This window comes from Solanum stenotomum, chromosome 5, assembly GCF_019186545.1.
Source record: "Solanum stenotomum isolate F172 chromosome 5, ASM1918654v1, whole genome shotgun sequence".
Taxonomy (NCBI): Eukaryota; Viridiplantae; Streptophyta; class Magnoliopsida; order Solanales; family Solanaceae; genus Solanum; species Solanum stenotomum.
In genome coordinates this window covers 60,833,341-60,842,434 of record NC_064286.1, presented here as the reverse complement: position 1 = coordinate 60,842,434, position 9,094 = coordinate 60,833,341, and the positions used below count along the sequence as shown (strand labels likewise).

Here is a 9,094-nt window from a genome sequence, read left to right as displayed (position 1 = left end):
TAAGATAGTTAAGCTAGCCTATTTTTATTTAATTTTGGGCACAACAACAATAATATTTTGGTAAAGAGCTTTCAAATACCTTTAATATTACTACTCCTTTTGTCCCTAATTACTTGTCCACTTTTGAATTGACATACCTATTAAGAAAACAATAATTGATACAGTGAGTTTGCCATTTTACCCCTATTAATTATGAAGTGGATGAATTAAAAACTAGTTCTACCATTTTCAAAGTAATTAATTGAGGGTATAATGGGTAATTTTTTTTTGTCCTTCCTTGATTTTTCAAAATGAACAAATAATTAGGGACAACTAAAAAAGAAAATGTGGACAAGTAATTAGGAACAAAGGGAGTAATAATTACTATAAGAATGACGTGGCTAAATATAGCACTAGTAACTAAACCTAGTTCATTAATGTTAATCAATATTTTACATCTAAATTGGTCCCAATGTTCTTGATATGTACTCTCTTCATCTCATTTTAATTGTCGATTTTTCTCTTTTTACGCTCATTAAGAAAAAATAATATACAATGTATACTTTATTAGAATAATAATTCTTATTTAGTGAATGTTTTGTTGAGAATTCACCAATATTTTAAAGAACTAGTACTTTTTAAATGTTAAGAATACTGGATATATATAACTGAAAACAATACAATATATAGATTTTATTGTATTGTATATTAAATTTGCTGTTATGTATGATAAAAAAATGTCATTTTATGTAATGATCAATTTAGTGTAATCGTGCTATTGTTATTTTTCTTTTCTTTTCTTACCCTTATTATTTAAAGATCTTAGTTTGCATTTTATCCTACGTTTTTCTTATACTAATTTTATCTCTTCTTGGCTTACTTCTTTTTCCTTTTTTTGTTTTTTTTGTTTTTGTTTTGTAATACCATAAGCTTATTTTCAGATTAATGGTGTGCCACATTATAAAATGATGAAAAATAATATAATTTTATATAAATATTATCACCATTTAAAAAATATAATATAATATAATACAATACAATATACGTTAATAAATGTTACAGCAACCATCTAAACAAGTTGAGAAGTGGTTAGTTGGGAATTGAAGGGGTACGTTTTGGGCAGGTGCTTCATAAATGGAACGTTTGGTTACAACAACCATCTAAACAAGTTGAGAAGTGGTTAATTGGGAATTGAAGGGGTGCGTTTTGGGCAGGTGCTTCCTAAATGGAGTCTATACGACGTTTGGTTGACAGTTTAGAAACCCACATAATTAATACATGTATAAGTTATGAGGTAATCTATGTATTATTTTATGTAAGATGAAAGGTGAAATAATTAATACATGTATTACTAAACCCTGCATAACTAATACATGCATAAAAAATGCATAGATTTAGTGATAACTAATTCCTACATTATAATTCTAACGAGCTATAAAACAATCCGATATTAGTTATTCCACCTTATATTACATAAAATTACTTATATAAAATATAACAAGTATATAACTTGTAAAAATATGGTACCTGAGTCTAACTCAACCTCGAAAGCTAGCTCATGAGAGAAGGTTTATCCGAGTCTATATAAGGAGACCAAATTCCATCCCTCTACTAATGTAGAACTTCTTAACATAACTCACGTCTAAACCAACTACCAAAGTCGTTAAAATCAATTGAACAACTCAACACAACTATACATGATCATATAAGACATCAAATGAGAGAGCAACTTGCCTTAGTGAGATGTAAAATTCTCAAAAATAAAAATTCAATCCTTTTTGTGAACTTACAAGACCAACTTACATTAACTCGCATGTTAGATATCAACCAGAGTTGTGGTGGAGTGGTAAGTATTTCTTTCTTTTTAATCAGAGATTTTAAATTTGAGTACGGAGTCGTGATCGCCTTTATTAGGAAGCGTTTTACCTCCCAATATAAAAAATTTCAGCGTAAATTCAAATTTAATCGAGCTTCATCGAATTCCGAATAAAAAACAAAAAAACACACACATGGAATGACAGATGTGAAACTTCACTTCGCTATGCTGTTGGTACAATTTGAGGCTTTAATTTTCATCGTTCAAGTTAAATGAATTTTATCCATTACAAAAATAACTTCATTAATTATATTTCGTATTTTTTTTAAAGAAAAATACATTCAAATAATCAAATATTATTTATAAAAATTATAATCAAACACATCTTGAAATTTTTTCAAATTAAGTGATTTTTTTTTGTAATTGTCCTTAGTGTTCGTATATGAAATCTAATCTATGATACTATGTGACTATCTATTTTGAGATATTACTCTTTAAAATAAATTTAATTGTGTGTTTCAAGTATATTAATCAAATTGGCTGATTGTTCTATTTTTATTTTATTTTTAGAAATTTAGAGACGGAGGAGAATGTTACATCTATACTCCGCATTAAAAGTACTGAATTAAGATGAATCGACCGACACTATAACTCTACATCCTCCCCTAGCTTTGCTTTCTCCTTTCATTTATAGGAAAATGCAAAATCCTCTTTCTTTTTTTTCTTTTTTTTTTTTTAATTTGGAATGAAATGGGAAAAAGATTAAAATTCAATTATTGGGTTTAAGTTTTTTCATTAGACGTGTGATAATTTAATACCACCAATAGCTATCAGGATTTAATTATATTAATTAAAGGTAATGGACCTTCATTTTCTAATAGTACTTTCCACCAAAAAAAAACACAAAACATATAAATAAATAGGCATTAATGCTCTATTTCTGATTTTGATTATATAATAATATATGTGACTACTCATGTAGGGTTTCAATTAGTTAAGGGCTGTTTAAAGCCAATACTATATTTATTACTAGATATGCTTTACCACTTGTGTATAATTTTGTCACCAAGGATCCAATTTGGACTACGAGAAAGAGGAGAACTTTTTTGTCATACTTTTTAAAATCATTAGTATCTCATACTCTTGTTTCGATTATCATATTATTAGTTACGATGAAAGTTATCAAGATGTTACGCGAAAGCTAATACTAGTTGCAGATCATGGCGGCATGCAATAAATCAGACGACAATGAAAAAATTATATAAAAAAAACTTTATGACATGATATGATCAATAGTTAGTTAATATTGACCTACACATGGTAATATTAATATAAAAAATAATTCTAAAACTAATGAGAGAATAAATATTAGAGTGTCAATGAGACAGTTTAGTCGGTTATTTTTTAAGAAATTATATCATCTCAATTTTTTTGGGTATTTTAAATATTTAAAATTAGATTTTTTTTTAAAACCATCTCAATCATATCGGTTTCTCTTCGGTATCGGTACGATTCAATAATTTTTAGGTTTTTTTTACTTTTAAAGTATCACCTAATCAAAACGCAAGTATATGTTCTTGAAAAAAACACTTCAGTTCTTCACTAAGAGGTCAAGAATGTAAAATCTTGTTGCCGTTTTGTTTGATGTTAAACATTTAATAGGGGTGCTTGCATATATTTTGTCGTATTGTTTGATGGAGTATATCTATTTTAATATCTTTTAATTTTAAACCTAATTAATTAAAGGCTAATTAAAGAGCAAAACTCCAAAGTCGTCGAGGCCTAGATCTAGTATATTTGAAAAATATTATAAAATCTATTTATATATTAAATTTAACACATTATCAATATATAAAATATATTTACATACATGTAAGGTTATTCAGTTTTGTTCGGAATTTTTTTGAGTTTTCTTATAAATTAAAAAAAAGCATCCCAATTGTTCGGGACTGTTATACCTTTAAATAAAAGTCCACAATTTTATTGAAAAATGTTATAAATCGATTTGGTACGGTTAGGTTCGATCGGTTCAATCAGTTTTCATATTCTTTTGACACCCCTAATAAATATCATCCTTAACAAAATTCTCTAAACGACTAGATTGTTACTGTTATTGTGTTTCTTTTAGAACAAAATATCTTCTATTTATAGAGTTCCAAAACTTCTCTTCCGAAAAAAAGAATGGATATTGTAGAATTCTTTTCCACAAGAAAATCTTTTCTACCAAGAAATTCTTTTTTGATTAAAAAACAATTATGTAGAATCCAAAGAAGAAATTCACGGTAAATTCTAACAAAATTCTTCTTGACCTGAACTTTTTGCCAAAATAATCTTGATCCTCATTTATAAGATTTACATTATTATGAATCAGATAAAATCTATGTATACATTCTTCTTTCTTCAAATTCCACTAATTATATAATTATACCAAATATATTATTATCGTTAATATTGGATAGTCACTAGTTCAACAAGTGGTGGACTCATATACTTTAATTCTAGGACTGTACTATGCAATATGCACAGAAGGGGACTCATATTGGTTTGTCTTTGCTCTCCTTCTTATAATTCATTTATCTTTCTTGAACAACAAAAAAACACGATATTTATTTAAATTTTTTTTTTTTGGATCAATTAATGAGCAACCAAAAGGCAATTGGATGAAATAGTTTATAGTCACAAATGTCAATTCTAAATATAGTTACCAATATTATTTTCAATAAATGTCAAACTCCTCAAGTAGCTATCCTAGGTTCTTTAAAATTGGGGGCCAATTAAGCTAGTGTTTGGCCATATATTTTCAAATATTTTTGATAAATATTATTTGGGTGAAAATTTGGGTGAAATTTCACCACGTGTTTTCCATAGTATTTAGGAAACATATTTCACCTTTTTAGAGAAAATATTATTTATACCCATAAATTTTAAAAACTATCAAAATTAACCATAAGTTTGTATTACAAGTCAATTGGATCTTCGTTACAACAAATAACAAGTAGTGTCCATGACGCTGGAGCAATGTGGTAGTTTGGAGTGAGTGCAACAAAACATTATTCCATACATCATGAGGTAGACAAAGTACATGGCTTTGTTATCCCGAGTCGATTGTTCATCATTTTCATCAACAACCATATCATCACTTTCATATTTACTCAATATTTCATCACTACTTTGGTGTTCACATAAAAAATTATGTAATACAACGCAAACAATACTATAGAGTATAGGGGGTGTTTTTGTAAAAGATAAAAATTTGATGTAGAATTTAAATTTTTAAAAGTTTACAAATAATAAGATTTGACCCAAATACTAATTTTTTCTAGTATTTGGGTTATTTGCCAAATAATGACAAATTGTATGAACAAACGCTATTTGCCAAATTTTCCCCCAAATTTTACTTGAAAAATCTATGGCCAAAACGGGTCCTAAAAATTTTGGACAAATGTCACCAACACTTGTATAAAACTATACAATATTTTAGTGAATTAGTATACACTACAAAAATACTATAAAAAAATTCAACCTTCAATGGATTACCTTGAATATTCGCTTCTTTTCATGTTAATGTATTGTTTAGCTTATTCTATATGGTTCATCATATATATGATACTTGATGAAAATGATAAATTAATGTGTACACGGGCTTTATTAGGACACCAATCTTATAAAAAAAAAAGTCTTTCCTCGAGACCTTGATATAATATTCGTATTTATTATTTAGTTCGTTTTATTTTTATAATATAGTTGAATGGTCACTTCTAAATAAAGTTGCCAATAATTTTCAACAACGTGTACACATTAAATGTCTCCAATTAAAATTGTGCAAAATTAACCAACACACGTATAAAACTCTACAAGATTTTAGTGAATTAGTATACAATTTTTTTTAAAAAAATTAGCATACACTACCAAAATTAGTATCAATATGGATTTCCTTGAATATTCTCTTCTTTTCTTGTTGATTTTTTGTTTTACTTATTCTATATGGTTCATCATATATAGAAGGACAAAAACATCAGCACCAACAAATTGGCCAATCCTTAGGGCGTTGCCTGCGGTTATTTGGAATATTCATCGTGGTCATGCATATATGACTGAAGTTCTTATAGAATATGGCGGTACTTATGAGTTGAAAGGTCCTATTTTTACAAATATGGACATGTTTTTTACTTGTGATCCTGCAGATATACATTATATCTTTAGTAAAAACTTCTCAAACTATCCAAAAGGACCTGAATTTTGTAAGATTTTTGATATTTTGGGAAATGGGATATTCATTAATGTTGATCATGAATTATGGGAGCTTCATAGGAAGACCACAATGTCTATAATGAGTCATGCAAATTTCCAAACATTGTTAGAAAGGAACTTGTGGGACATAATTGAAAAAGGGCTTAAACCAATTCTTGATGTTTTTGCAAAACAATGCAAAACATTGGATTTGCAAGATGTTTTGCAAAGATTTACATTTGATGCCATCACTAAATTGTTACTTGATCATGATCCAAGAAGCTTGTCAATTGACTTACCTTATTTACCATATGAAAAGGCATTTGGTGATGCCCTTGATGCACTTTTACATAGACACATAACACCAAAATGTCTATGGAAATTGCAACAATGGCTTAGAATTGGTAAAGAGAAGAAGCTCATGCAAGCATGTGAGGCTTTTGATCAATTCATATATCCTTGCATAGCGCGAAAACAAGGAGAGTTGATGCATAAAACTACAATCAAAGATGAGGAATTTGCATTTTTAAACGCATACATCAAAATGTACAATCAATGGAATGATGGTGATTTGGGTACTTTGCAAACATTTCTAAGGGACACTTTCATTAATTTGATGTTTGCTGGTAGAGACACTACAAGTGCAGCTCTCACTTGGTTTTTCGTCCTCTTGGCTAAAAATCCCTTAGTTGAGAAAAAGATTAGAGAAGAGATTCAACAACAATTGCATGTAAAAGAAGACGAAAGCCTCAAGTTTTTCACCAAAGAAGAATCAAGAAAATTGATTTATCTACATGGTGCTTTATGTGACACTCTTAGGTTGTTTCCATCAGTCTCTTTAGAGCACAAAGTTCCACTTGATCATGACATCCTTCCAAGCGGTCATCGTGTTAGTCCAAAAACAAGAATGATTCTACCATTCTATGTCATGGGGAGAATGGAGACTCTGTGGGGGAAAGATTGTCTAGAGTTCAAGCCAGAGAGATGGATTTCTGAACGTGGAGGGATCAAACATGAGCCATCTTTTAAATTTCCAGCGTTTAACGCTGGTCCAAGGACTTGTTTAGGGAAAGAAATGGCATTTGTTCAGATGAAAATTGTGGCAGCTGCCATCATACACAATTACAATATCCAAGTAGTGGAACCAGAAAATGTTTATCCCACTACTTCTATTGTCATGCAAGTGAAAAATGGTTTGATGGTTAAGGTTGTTAAAAAAGTATAACACATGTATTCATTTATATTTTATGTCTTGTGTATGTGGGACAAATCTTTAGCTCTTTTAAGAAAATCCAAATAAAGTTCTTCTCTTTCTAATTCAAATAATGTTTGTGTTACATGCATGTTTCTGAACATGATGCAAGACCCTTTACTTCTTACTCTTTTTAGTCAATTTTGTTCTAAATTGACTTGATTTTAGTCAACTATAGTTTTGGTAGAGATGAGCCACCAAATTGCTCTATTTGTAAATTATAAATTGAATTTCTTTGACACACACAAAGCAAACATATGTGAGTCCTCCTATTTTCTTCCTTAAAAGCACTTTCGTATTCGAAACTCTCTAACCTATGTTTCGAAGACAAATAATATATCCAAATAAAATAAATGTAACCACTCAAACTAGCTAACAACATAATAAATTTAATGTACATATTGTGCTTACTAAAAATACTTTTTTCATTTCATATAATTTGACCTCTATATCAAAAACAAATATTTCAATTTACTTGTCCAATAATTATATAGAGAGATTAATATGGTGAAAAAAAAAGTAATATTTAATTAAGATCAAATACGTATATAAATAAAGATAATTTACAAATTAGCCTTTTAATTAATGTTTTTTTGTTGTTGAAAACTTGTAAAAAAAATGACAAATAAAAACTTAAGATATTCCTCAACCACCCAATTAAAAATATATCAGATAATCAACTTGTTAAAAGCGGGCCGGATATAAATCAACCCACCGTAAAAAATGGATAAACTAATTAGACTTTCGTGTTTTCCATTTGATGATATTATCCGTGCAAACTCTACTTTAATTGGTACTAAATATGGCCAAATATAATATTTTATTTATTTTTGTTCACTTTTTGTATTCGATTTGACTTGTTCATTTGTCGACACTCATGATATGAATCTAAGTATTTTTCGAATGTAACCAATAATTGGGATGTCAAAACAAATTATTGGCTCCATGCGTACCTTTGAAATGGGGACCTCCATCTATTAACGACAAAAAAACGTATATAGCTAAATTTAATTAGTATCTTAGGTATATGTGAATCACATAAGACTCATGTATTTCCGTGTGTATCTAGTGTGAATTGCATATGTATGTAAGATACATAAATAAATCTTTCTCGCCTCTCCTTTACTTTCGCTCGCCTCTCTCTCTAATTCAATGTATCTGATGTAAAAAACATGTATTTAAATGTATATGACTTTAAATCTAGTAAGAAATTATTTTGAACATGTGAGGTTGAAGGGGGCGAGAGAATTGAGTGATAAACATGGAGGGAGAATTTGGAGAGAGAGTGAGCTGATTTGAAGCGAAAGCGTAAAATGTGCTTTTTAACTTAACCTCATTTTATGTATTTGAAGCGAAAGCGTAAAATGTGCTTTTTAACTTAACCTCATTTTATGTATATGCCTTCCAACTTTAGGTGTGCATAAGTAGTCAGTTAAACTTGCATATAGTTGATCAAGTAGACACATGAATCATACTGGAGCATAATACACGTAGGACACCACGCAGAATGTAAATTACCACATAGGATGCCATGTAAGACATGTATGTCTATTTGTTCGACTTTATATAAGTTTAAGCGTTTACTTGTGCAGACTCAAAGTTGAAGGACATAAACATGATCTGAGACCAAGTTAAGAAACATATTTATGTATTACACCCTTAATTATATGTGACAACTCATGTAGATTCAATTAGGTAGGGGATGCTAAATACCAATACTATTCATGATTATTACGAGCCATGCTTAACTACTTGTGTTTAATTTGTCATTAAGGATCCAAACAATATCTTTTGGACTATGAGAAAGAAACGACTTT

General features: G+C 29.1%; 1 protein-coding gene across 1 annotated transcript; it reads left to right on the top strand.

Annotated features, from left to right (window-relative positions):
* The first annotated feature begins 5,644 nt into the window (after positions 1-5,644).
* On the top strand, positions 5,645-7,316 carry LOC125866129 (alkane hydroxylase MAH1-like). Its single transcript, XM_049546427.1, has one exon. The coding sequence runs from the start codon at positions 5,721-5,723 to the stop codon at positions 7,248-7,250; it is 1,530 nt and encodes a 509-aa protein (XP_049402384.1). The 5' UTR covers positions 5,645-5,720; the 3' UTR covers positions 7,251-7,316.
* The last annotated feature ends 1,778 nt before the right edge of the window (positions 7,317-9,094 follow it).

Excerpts from the sequence above, each read along its gene's own strand:
- LOC125866129 (XM_049546427.1), top strand. The coding sequence starts at position 5,721 with ATGGATTTCCTTGAATATTCTCTTCTTTTCTTGTTGATTTTTTGTTTT.